Source organism: Thalassophryne amazonica, chromosome 8 (assembly GCF_902500255.1).
Source record: "Thalassophryne amazonica chromosome 8, fThaAma1.1, whole genome shotgun sequence".
NCBI lineage: Eukaryota > Metazoa > Chordata > Actinopteri > Batrachoidiformes > Batrachoididae > Thalassophryne > Thalassophryne amazonica.
This window is the reverse complement of record NC_047110.1, coordinates 88,887,220-88,900,158: the sequence shown is the minus strand read 5'-3', so window position 1 is coordinate 88,900,158 and position 12,939 is coordinate 88,887,220. Positions and strand designations below refer to the sequence as shown.

The following is a 12,939-nucleotide window of genomic DNA, read 5'->3' as shown; positions in this document are numbered from 1 at the left end:
CGAGTGTGTGTGATTGTAGGTGGAGGTTTTCCCTCCTTTACTTAATACAGACTGTGGGATTACTGAGTGTGCGAACTCACACTCATCTGGACTGTCTCTGTTCTCTGCCAGCAGTACCGGGTCTGACTGCTGAAGACAGTGGCCACCTGGGGCGCAGGGCTTGGCGGCTTCGGTGTTCTTCAGCTCCGTTGTTGGTGGAAGCTGTGTGGGGATCCAGCTCTTCTCTCTCCAGGCGTCTTCTATCGTCGAGCCTGCCCACACGTCACCTGGTGCACGATTGACAGTCCACCATATTGTTATTGTCTGTACGTTGTTGTGCGATTCACAACATTAAATTGTTACTTTTTGGCTTATCCATTGTCCGTTCATTAACGCCCCCTGTTGTGGGTCCGTGTCACGTCACTTTCACAACACTTAGCAGTAAATGAAAGATTTTCATGCTAGAAATAAGGTCTACACAACGTTAATAAAAAGCGCAACCGACGCAATAAAGCACATTTGACACATTACTACATAAACTGAGTTAATCAAACTGAGTTGAACTGAAACGGGAGAAATGTGGGGTGAATGTGAATGTGAAGTTATTACAAACAACATCCTTATAAACGTACCTGTATGCTTTTGTCACCCGATCAGTGCAGTGTGACGGCAAACTACGGGGGCCAGTGATGAACACATTTAAGCAGGGGTTAAGCAGCTCTCAGCTGAATGGAGTCAGAGCTCCATCTACTGGACAAACGGTGCAAGGACATTTTACATTGCCGACAAACATTATTTCAGTAACTGTTCTGTTTATGAGAAATTACCGGCGTTCTATTGGCAAAATGTCGGCCGATAGCGAGTACTTTGAAAAGGGCTTATATCGCCCGGCCGATATATCGGTCAGGCTCTAGAATATCTGATTACAATTTGAAGAAAATCTGAGACAAAGTGCATGAGGCCCTCGTAGAATTGACATGGAATGACCCGAAACACTCCATGATGAGATTTAATATTACACTTCCCGTCACAACATTCAAATCATCGTGCGATCAGGTCAAGATTAGGGTACAAATTATTCCCTGGGGAAATACAGCCACAAAAATCCTTGAAGAAAATCATCATGTTTCTTAAGGTATTCAAAAATACATTAAAATTAAAAGCACCAAAAGAAGCAAGACCTAGCACTCCTAGAACCTTTCCTCACCAACAAAGACTCCCAAGTTGATGGACCTTATAAGTACCTTAGAGGAATTCTGGTATTGTGACAAATGCCAAAACTCAGTGGAACAAAGTCCGAGGCTATGCCCCAACAGTCACAATGGCAGTGTATATGCTAGTTATGATGTATACCAACGTATTTAAGACCTGTATATTTTCAGGATGTCCTGCAAAGCAGGCTGACCAACTAGAAACAAATGCTTTGTGAAAACAACATAGGTCATAAAGAATTAATGACTGTGCTCATTGAGTACTTTCAGAGCTAGGATGTAGTCAATGGTTGTGTTCTTAGACGTGAAAACAGAATCTAGTTGTTGAGCAGCAAGCAGCTGGCACTGAATCCTATTGAGAATGACCCTTGGAATTGCTTTGCCCAGCACAGACAGCAATATAACATCCGAGCAGTTTCTGCAAACCAGCTGATGACACTTTCCAGAGAAGAACAATAAGTCCTTTTTTTCCAGGCTGTTTGGATTTCCCCAAATGGAAACAAATCTTTTTTTTTTCTTAATGCCAGGAGAACAGCATCTGCACCCGCATAAAGAACTTCAGACCTGACACCAAACATCGCCACAACTTTACATCTCTACCCAGTCATTTTATCTCCACAAACAGCTATTTCTGGAGGTGATAAATACACATAGCTTTGCCAAAGTAAAACAATAAGTTGGGGATAAGATTTATTTTCTGTTCCATACTGATGAGAAACTACCAGTTTCAGGACAATTTTATGGTCAAAATCATTCCCTTTTCTCTGCCAGACAACAGGCACTAACCTTAGTGGGCAAGGGGCACTCATCCAGTAGAAGGGTGATCACTGCAGGGCCCAGTGGATCATCCAATGGGATCACTCGTATCAGAGACTGGACCACCTCTAACCATCCATCATCTAAGAGGAAAAGAGCAGAATATTGTGAATTCATGTGGGTATTATTTACTAGTAAGAAATTCAAAAACTGACAGTGCAACAAGCTCTGAAAGGCCTTTCTTTCCTTTAAATAAAGCATGTTTTGCTTCTAAGAAATGGACGTACAGGAAAGCAGGAAAGGTACCTTAAATACCAACCCATCAAAAACAGATGGAAAATTTTCTCTGCACTTATCAAAGAAATGCACCAGTGCACATGCCACTGTATGTAGCTTTTTTTCTTTAAGACAATGAAATAACACACAGTTTTCACTTTGACAGTGCTGAGTATGTAGAATATTAATTATGTCCTACCTGTCTCTGCCATCTCATGTAAGGTGATCATGGAGTAAGGGGGCTCTTGGTCACTGAAAAATAAAAGTGACATTAAGATCAAAAGATCCCAGCTTGTGAATGATTTTCTCATTTTTGTGGCATTTTTTTGCACGCTTTCTTGTGTGAGGTTTTACATGAAGAGTGCACTTCTCAAATATCAAAATACATCTCAGCTGACCCTGCAATTATGGCATTAGCCACAGGAAGTGTTATTTAAAATAATCCAGTAGTGTGTCTTTCTGTGTTCATTCAGGACAGCACTGCAGTGGCTGTCATCTTGATAAAAATGAGGCCACACTGCTGCATGTCCTAACCCACCCCAAATAGACACAAGTTCCCTTTATAAAGTATAACTTAATTACTGATTAACCACAGGTTGCTAAACATAACTGAGTCATTCACTGCATACAAACCATGGAAAATACACATATATATTGCAAAGATATTTGAAAAGAAAGGATGATTATTATCAAATTCAAAACAACTCATCTCCAAAAACTTCATTTTGTATGTAAATAATTTCTTATTTTTAAAAAAGGGAAAAACACTAATCTTTCACAGGAAATAAAACTATAAAATGGCTGAGGTCTCAACTTGAAAACAACTCATTTTTCCCTTCCCAAATGAACAACCACCCATGGAAACACACAACTTACTGCAACACCACCACAATAACACAAACTACACACCATATTAAAAATAATTCAATGAAAGTGTAGTTGAAGCTATAGTTCAACAACTCAATATGATCATAAACAATGTTTTCACACAGGTCGTGTCAGATTTAATTTTTTTAAATGTTCCCTGTATTTTTGCTGTCAATTTTGCACATAGAAACACTTAAATGTCTATATTTGGAGAAGATTATCTTAAAATACATTGTTCAGAAATTGTCTATCTGCATTTCTACATTTAAAATTCAGCAGTCAGCAAATTCTTGGTCTCATGAGAAAACAGAAGCAATGCTGTTAAAAATAACTAAAAGTTTCAATCACTGTTAACACTACAAAAACACAGCCAAGTATCTAGTATCACATTACCTCAGTTGAAATTGTACAGTTTGCTGAGTAAGAAATATCAATTTCATTTCAAGTAAAAATAATCTTTTTCCTCAATAACAGTGTTGCAAACAATATTTAACACTTTACGTGTGTAATACTAATACCACACTCCACCGTATAAGAAGGAAAACAGTATGCATTAGGGCAGCACAACCAGTTGCCTCAGAGAGAAGGCCCCAGGTTCAAATTCAACCTGCGTGGAGTTTGCATATTCTTCTTCTGTTTGTGTCGGTTACGACCGGGTGCTTAGACTTCCTCCCACTTCCAAAGACAGGCAGGTCAGGTGAGTTGGATAATTTAGATTGACCATAGGTGCGATTGAATTTGTCTATGTGTCTGCTTTGCAGTAGACATGCAGCCTGTCTAGAGTGTACCCCCACCTCTCTGCCCTGCAGACTGGCGACCTGTCCAGGACAAACCAACTCCCACTCAATGACACCTGGGATGGGCTCCAACCCCCTGTACCTTTAAACTGAAATAAGCAAGTTTTGAAAATGAATGAACATTTAGCTAGCCGATATTACAGGTTTGACAGTAATTTTATTTATCACTTTTGCATACAGAAACTTCCCCTCACTCCAAACGACAACAGAATTTAAGCTAAATTGCCTCATCTTACAGGACTACTGTCCAGAATATTTTTGCATCACTGTGTATAAAGAAAACGTCAAATAAAGAATGGTGTCTTTTGGCCCAGTGTTTTATTTATTTATTGTTTTATTGTTTTAATGTTCATTTATTAGTATCTGAGTTGGTTTATTGTCTTGTATAGTTTGTATAATCATTTTTATGTGCAGCACTTTGGAAACTGTTCTGTTGTTTAAATGTGCTATACAAATAAAGTGGATTGGATTGAAAGAAGAAACAGCCACTGAGCAAAGTACAAGCATTTGACCACAGCTTGCCTCAACTCAAGTAACATTATACTAAGCCTCTGGAAACCAGTTATACTGGAGATATGTAAGTAAGCTCACAAAAATCAAACACACTGGACCTGAATTCTTTTTGCACATCTTCATATGGTATGGTACCATTGTGTTTCACTTAAACCCACCACCCGATTTAGAAAGGGTTGCACTTACAAGACTCATGCACAGCATGATTCCTGTATACCCAACAAATTTTTGTTTCTGGGCAAATATTCAAGAGATAGCAGGCTTTGTGTAAATACTACATTGGCAAAGTCTTATGGCAGTTGGCAAATTTTTGTCCACTTACATCACCCATCTTCAACTGCGACCTTAATCACTAAATAATTATTATTAATATTTTATTTCATCATCTTCCTCCTTGGACCACAGGGATGGATGGGAGTCCCAGGATGACTTCTTCCCAAATGCCATGGTCCTGCTTCACTGTAGCCAGCTCTCTAATCTTGATTCCTGAATCTCTGACCAATGTTGCTGGATAAGTTAGCTGTCTAGATATCACTCACGGATGGGCACCAGAGAAGGAGAGAGGATATTGTTTGAACTGTTGCATGATAGCAATGACCAGCAAGTTGGAGATGCTTTTGCTCGAGTTGTTGGGATATGGGTGGCAATCCTGCATAAAGTGTTCTCCAAAGGTATTGGGCCTCTTGGCATTTCACACATTTTAATTTGGTTATGTCAGTTCAAATCAAAAGTCAAAGTGTCTTTATTTGTCTCCCTAAGGACAGAGTCTGCTACACAACAACACATCCAGTACATAGCACCCATACATTAAAAACAACAACACAGTAAGTCACAGGATAAAATATAAATACACAACATTATTAACATCTTTGTGCAAATTCCGCAATACATACCCTTAAGCTATCTTCCCTGAACTATCTGCTGATTTATGAGCTTCACTGATAATGGAATAAATGAATATTTATATTGATTATATTTACAAAGAGGAACCCTGTACCTCCTTCCTGAGTTAAGTAAAGTATATTCAGAGTGCAGAACATGAGACTCATCAGTTAAAATATTGTCAGCACATCTGAGAACTGCCTGTTCAAACAACTCTTGGGGAGTTACAGGTACCACCATACCCATGATTTTGCCAGCTATCTTAATCAGATACTAAATACAAAAAGTAAATCAGACTTCTTGATATGAAAAGTTCTAAAATGATTTTGCTTAAACTCAAACTCAAAGCAAATCTCTACAACTTGATAAGAAGTAATAAAAAAATATAAAAGCCAAGATTATGGTTTGCATACGTAATGGGCCCCTTTGGTATAACACCTGTAAATCAGTTTTATTGCCAGTTTTCTTCAGACAAATCAGGGGATGGACACATGAACATTTCCAAGTCACTGAATATGTCTTGGACTTTATTTACATAAATTATGAAGAAATACAAACAGTATGGCACTCTATGGTAAATCTGTGTGGAGTAGACCGTTTTCAAAAACTGAGTGACTGTGCAAGAAGAAGAATGAGGAAAGCCACCAAGACACTCAGACAACCCAGAAGAAGTTACAGGTTTCTGCGGCTGTGATTCAAGAAATTGTGCATAGTGCATGTTTTGCATTCTGTATCCCCAGTTATACAGCAGATGAAGTGGTATAATGTGGCATCATATTCAAGAAGACTTGAGGCTGAGGTTTCTGGCAAAGGTGCATCAACAAAGTACTGAGCAACGGGTGTGAATACTTATACAGGTGTGATTTTAGTTTTTTTTATTTTTAATAAACTGGCAAAAAACAAACAAACAAACAAACAAAAACAAACAAAAAAGAATTTTTATGTCATCATTATGGGGTGTTGTGAGTAAAATTTTGAGGGGTAAAAATAATTTACTCCATTTATAAATAAAGCTATAACATAAAGGTGGAAAAAGTGAAGCTCTGTGAATACTTTCCGGATGCAGGGTATAAGGGTTCTGGATGTCTGGACTTTAAGAGAGGTGTACAGCTAGTTTGATTTCCAGATTTTATCTAAGTTATTACATGCTCCCTAGGCATGGGCTTTCCTGATTTTAAAATCTTTTTGGGAGTCAAATATATAGGAACCCTAACATTTGAAAGCATCCTTGCTCTGGATGTTGTTAAGGGATTGGAGTTTGTCTGTTGAGGTGGATGTAGACAAGATTTCACCGTTTCCTCATTACAATAAAGGCCCACTTGGCTAGCAGCTTATTATAGTGATTGTAGTGTTGTATGTATATCAGGCTATAGAAAGTGTAAAAAATTAAATAAATGCACAAATATATAGTCACAAACTACAAAGGAGGATGATCTGCTCATCATCATCCTCACATAATGTTTTTTCCTCTCCCCTCTTTAGATTAAACCTCACTAGACCACAAAAAAGAACATTATTGTGACTATAGAATATTTATTTTTGTTTGAGCCTCACTTGTTCACGTTATTATCAGAACTGCTCGTATTTGACTTACTTGTCTACAAGTGTCCTGATGACAGCCAACGTGTCCAGTACCAGGCCATCCACATTCTGCTTCTTGCGCCTTGGCTCATGAGGCCCTCGTCCTCGCCGTGGTGGTCTGACTGGGTCCCTGGGTCGACTGCCTCGTGGCTCTCCGGCATCAATACCTAAACCTATGGTGTGATCCACCCGCCGGTTTTGGTCCCGGGCTGCCCTTGATGGCCCACGGTGGTGATGATCCTCCAAGTCGCTATCCTCTCGACACACACAGCTATTACCCATGACTCCAGTGCCACCAACCAAACTAGCAAGGGTATCCCAGAATGGAGGGAGGGAATCTGAGAAGGGAAGGAAGAGCAAAACCTGTGCAAGACTCCTGCAGGCACAGAAAGTAATCCAGGTGGTTACTATCATATCATTTGGGAGCCTTGGTTTTGTGGGATTCTTGTCCCAGTGGGCTGGGTCATGTTAATGTAAACAATCATATTGATGCCAAGCATTTATTTGGGATTGATTAATAATATATGGCGAAATAAATGGGCTGGGAAGGTTCAGGTGATGCAGTGGGAATGGCTCTGAGCGTCATAAATAGAACAAAGTTCAAGTCCAGCTTTTGTCCTCCACTTGAATAGCTGTAGAAGCAACAAAGACAAGTAAAAGTGAAACTCTCTCACTCAAGCCTCGAGCAATAAATTCTTCAGTCGATTTACACAGCATTTTCAGGCAGAAAACTGCAAAACAACCGACAAGCTAAACTGACAGGTTTACGGACAATTCATAGACCAAAAAAAAAAAAAAAAAAAAAAAAGATTCATAGACAAAAAAGACACACTAATATATGATAGAGAAGCAGACAGTGGGTAAAGTCAATTATATATATATATATATATATATATATATATATATATATATAAACAAAATACTGACTAATGAATACATTATATTTCTATATAAAACATAATAGATATGTTATAACACAGGTGTGACCTCTCAGAAGTGTGACTTGACTTCGTTCAGTAAATCTGTCTATGGTCGTTTTTTTTGTCTATGAATTTTGCACATTGTGTCTATGAGTGGTCTGACACACCCCATAAGGTGGCACTGAATGCCGTTTGTTTCACAACATCGTAGAAATCACCAAGAAAATAAGTTGGAAGATAATCTGTCATTTCTCTCATACAAAGTAGCTGGCATGTGGTTTATACCCTTTTTCAAAAAGTGGTTATGGAGCCTCACTGATACAGATCTTAACTCAGATTATTGTTGTTATTGCTTTACATTAGCAAGCGCTACCAAATTTCAACTGACGACCAGGTATAACAAACTAATGCTTATTATTTCGTCCGTACTGAAAAATATATTAATTTTCATCCAAACGTGCACTTACGTTGTTTCCAACCGAAAACAGGGACAGCCAAACAAGAAGACTGTAGCTAACAAAACACAGCTAATAACTAGACACTACACTCCTTTACTAACAAACTGCACACGTCATCTAACCGAAGCAGCAATAATTTCCGAGCTCTAGTTCAGCGACGGTACATTTACTGAGAAATGTACATGAGTCACCGATATTTCGCAACAAGTCTTTGCTATCGTCTGTAGTTCCATAAAACGATTAGCCAAAAAAAAAAAAAAAGCTAACACCTTTCGACGCTACTACACCTACACTGCTAACTGCTAAGGGGCTTCCGTAGCGCTGTCGGCAAACGTTCTTCTTCTATCGAGTTTTTTGGCGATTTGAAAACAGACAAGGTGCGTTACCGCCACCAACTGTTATTGTTTGGATCATCAATGAAGTCTGACGATGAAACGAGGAGATAAGGGACAGGAGAAATATTCTGCTGAATAACCCTGTTCCCTTTGAATATGCAAGTACATACCTCCAAGCTGGTGATGTAAGTATAGAAAAAGAAAGTAATCCCTCGAGTGTTAAACTGTTCTGACATTGTTTAACAGAATTCTTCTTTGTCTGTTGTATGCTTAATTGGCATTCCAGTGAGACGTGCTCAACAGTCTCTCTTCTGCTGCATGTCAAACATTGACCATTTCATGCTTTCCAACGATGTTGAGAGTATGATTTAAACCTGTGTAGATCCATCTGTAAATATATGATCATAGCCGTCTATTTCAATATTAAGGTACAACTGGGTCGCTCAGCCTCGGCTCGTGTGTCATACATCACACTGACAAAGTGAGGAACCTTGGGGTAATTTTTGATCCTTCGTTGTCCTTTGGCCTCCACATTAGAAATATTACTAGGACTGCTCTCTTCCACCTGCGAAATATAGCGAAGATTCGTCCCATCCTGTCTATGGCTGATGCTGAGACCCTGATCCATGCATTTATCTCTTCTAGATTGGACTACTGCAATGTTCTATTTTCTGGTTTACCGCAGTCTAGCATTAGGGGTCTCCAACTGATTCAAAATGCTGCAGCCAGACTTTTGACACGAAGCAGAAAGTTCAACCACATTACACCCATTTTGGCATCCCTTCACTTGCTTCCTGTCCCAGTGATATCAGATTTTAAGGTTCTGCTACTAAGCTATAAAATTATTCATGGACTGGCACCTCCCTACCTAGCTGACCTAATTAAACCTTACGTACCGGCCCGGGCTTTACGTTCTCAGGGTGCAGGACTACTTTGTGTCCCTAAGGTGAATAAGAAGTCTGCGGGTCACAGAGCTCTCTTATCGTGCCCCTGTTCTGTGGAATGATCTCCCTGCGTCAATAAAACAGTCAGATTCTGTGAAGATTTTCAAGTCCAGACTTAAGACGCACTTATTTTCCCTTTCATATGGCTAGCATACTGGTACAGTTTTGTTTGACACTTTTTACTCTTTTAATTCATTTATTAGTAATTGGAGCGGGCTGCGGCCTCAACTTTACCTAAGGGCCCTGTCCCACTGGCGTTTAGGAGGATTTGCGGATGGAATGCGCACAAAAGTGGCCCACATCCGCCAAACAACCGCAATAACCGTGTAACATTCCTGTATGAGTCGGCCGTCATCCGAACACGTCCGTGATCATCCGCAGAGGCACGCATGTCCGCAGCCAGGATTTTTGAGCGGCTCAAAAATCCTGCTGCGGATGAGATCCGCATCACTGCCTGAACACATACTGAAGACATACGCAGGACATACACAACCAACGTGCCGCATATCCCCTGTCATCCGCTGATATCCGCAACCGACGGGTTGCTGCGGCTTGGCAGCGGACCGGGACAGCGTGCAAAACAGATATGACGCGTGCCCAGCACGGCCACATCACGGTCGCAAATGGTATGTCGCGCATGCAGACAGAGTGGGCACGGATGAAGCGAGTGCATCACGGCCGCTGTGCCCCTCATGGGGGCGCCTCCGTGGTCTCCTTCGCTTCTGTTCCCTGTTATATCCGCTTTTCTTCTTTTCTCCTCATGTATTCGCTGATCCACCCCGGGACATTTGTCATTTCCGCCCACCTTTGTTGTGGACGCTCAGCTTTTGTCTCTTCATTTTATGCGCAAATCCTCCTAAACGCCAGTGGACAGGGCCCTAAATTCTGGGTCTTTTAGTGAAGTTTAGGGCTAGTGGCCGGCGATCACCTTAGTATTTCTCTGTTTTTCTTGTTTAATGCTGGCAAATTATACAATATTTTTTTGTCTTTCTGATGCCTGATTCTGTTTTTTCTCTGTTTAAGGTGCAGCTCCATCTAGAGATGGGAGTTGTATTCGTGTTGGTGATCCTCCTGTCCTGTGCGCCAATAGCATTTCTTGTATATTTATCCGTGAATTGTTCTGTTAATTTATGTTTGTAGTTTGGCCAAAGCAGAGGATCACCCCTTTGAGTCTGGTCTGCTTGAGGTTGCTTCCTCAGAGGGAGTTTTTCCTTACCACTGTTGCTCTCGGGGTTGGTATGGTTAATCCTTACCTGTGTGAAGCGCTTTGAGGCAACTCTGTTGTGATTTGGCGCTATATAAATGAAAATAAATTGAAATTGAAAAATTGAAAACTGAACTAGACCGTCCATCCCACTATACTTAGTACTTTCTACTTGGGGCATAGGAAAAAACAAAGTGGGAATAACAGACAATGGTACAGCACAACTATGTGTTAACTTAGACAAGCCTAGTTTCCTAGTATGGGTTGTGAGTAGGGGTACACCCGAGACAGGACACCAGTCTGTCACAGGGCCAGAACCAAAACTATTAAACTTAAACATGCTCCCTGTGGTGGACACCCCTGCCACTACCATACAGTGTTAGTTATATATATTGGACACATTTTGTATTTGGTGCACATTTTAGTTAATATTTATCTGAATGTTACTTACTGGGGAGCTGCTTGGAAAAAGGATGGCTGAAGGAGCTGGTAGCCATGTTATAACTTCGGAGGCCTACCAACTCCAATTGGAGTGAGGGGGGTAACTTCAGTTTAATTTTTGGTTAATTAGGCTATATAATTTGCTTTATCTCACTTTTGTGTTACTTTAAAGTTATTTTGTTATTTTGTGTTATTTTGGGTTATTACATTTGTTGATAAATTAGTAGTTTTGTTTCCTTTTATTTTGATATTGCCCCTCTTGAGTTAAGGTTTGGTTACTTCACCCCTTTTTAAGCAGCCTCTGTTAATTATCATTAGGTCAGTTTTTGTTGGGAAGGTGTCGTAGCACGGACCCACAACAGGGGGCGCTAAAGAACGGACAATGAATAAGCCAAAAAGTAACAATTTAATGTTGTGACAACACACAACTGAACACACAAAAATTGTAAAGTCAATTAACACCAGGTGACGTGTGGGCAGGCTCGAAGATAGAAGACCCCCGACGAGAGAGAAGCCGCGTCCCACACGGCTTCCACCACCAACGGTCTGAAGAACACCGGAGCCGCCAAGTCCCGAGTCCCCAGGTGGCCTCTGTCTTCGGCTGTCGACCCTGGTACTGCTGGCAGAAAGCAAAGACAAGATGAGTGAGTGTGAGTCCGCACACTCAGTAATCCACAGTCTGCACACAGTTAGGAGGGAGCACCTCCACCTCCAATCACACACTCGTGCAGCTCCTGTTTAATCCACTTATCTGGTTTGGGGTGTGAGGCAAAGCCGTCGCTGTCACACCAAACGCCAATCCCACAGATAATGACGAACACCACAGGATAACGGCTGCAAAAGAAGTTCAGGTTATCACTCAACGGTTTGAGTCAGCAGAGAAATTACCTCTTGGTAGTCGATTTCTCAGCGGGGAGGTGGAGTTGCAGTCCGGCTTAAGTAGTGGTGTAGATGAGTGACAGCTGGTGCGATGAGTGACAGCTGTCACTTCTTCTGGGTCTGGCGCCCTCTCGTGCTTGGAGCCCGCACTCCAAGCAGGGCGCCCTCTGGTGGTGGTGGGCCAGCAGTACCTCCTCTTCAGCGGCCCACATAACAGTTTTCTTGGGTTTCTGTACTGTTCAGTTGGGCCCAAATCATTGTTACTTTGATTTTTACAATGATTTGTTAATTTATGTTGGCCTCATTAAATTGGGAAAATCTTGTTTTACACCTTTGTTGTCTGTGCTTATGTTTGGTCCACTACACTCCCAATACGGCTTTAAAACAGATTTGGTAGGATGTGTCTCTTTGCGACCCTGTAAATTTGTCCAACACCCCATACATAACTGGAGGCACCTCAAGTTAAAGGTAATTCTCCAACCTCTACCCGAAGAACTGTGATTGATAATGTCTTGAAAGCTCCACAACATACACAGAGGGCCTGAGCTTGTATCACATCGAGCTTTTGTATATGAGATTTTGCGACTGAACTGTATATATATCATGCATAATCTATGGCAGTATAGACTTGCTTCAGAGACTTCATGCTGGCCCCTCAACTACTTCCCACTAAACACCTCATTATATTCACTGCCTTTTTGCATCTTGCGACAACTCTATGGATATGATCTTCAAATGTCAATTTACAATCATCCAGACACTTAAAAACTACATCGTTTGAACTTGCTTAACTGGCTTCCCATAAAGATTAATTGAAAGTGGTGGATTATTACACTTTTTGGAGAAACATATAGCCTGTCTTTTATCCACAGAAAAAGGGAAACCCAACTTGTTGC

The 12,939-nt window shown here is 40.8% G+C and overlaps 1 protein-coding gene across 1 annotated transcript in view; it reads right to left on the bottom strand.

The window, feature by feature from the left end:
• The window catches only part of rspry1 (ring finger and SPRY domain containing 1), a 35,424-nt gene extending 26,883 nt beyond the window's left edge, over window positions 1-8,541 (bottom strand). The window contains exons 1-4 of the mRNA XM_034176946.1: window positions 8,250-8,541; window positions 6,876-7,494; window positions 2,422-2,474; window positions 1,977-2,089 (exon numbers count right to left, since the gene is read on the bottom strand). Of these exons, the coding sequence (XP_034032837.1) occupies window positions 1,977-2,089; window positions 2,422-2,474; window positions 6,876-7,276 (567 nt within the window). The 5' untranslated portion in view covers window positions 7,277-7,494; window positions 8,250-8,541. The remainder of the gene's footprint in view (window positions 1-1,976; window positions 2,090-2,421; window positions 2,475-6,875; window positions 7,495-8,249) is intronic.
• Between the last annotated feature and the right edge of the window lie 4,398 nt (window positions 8,542-12,939).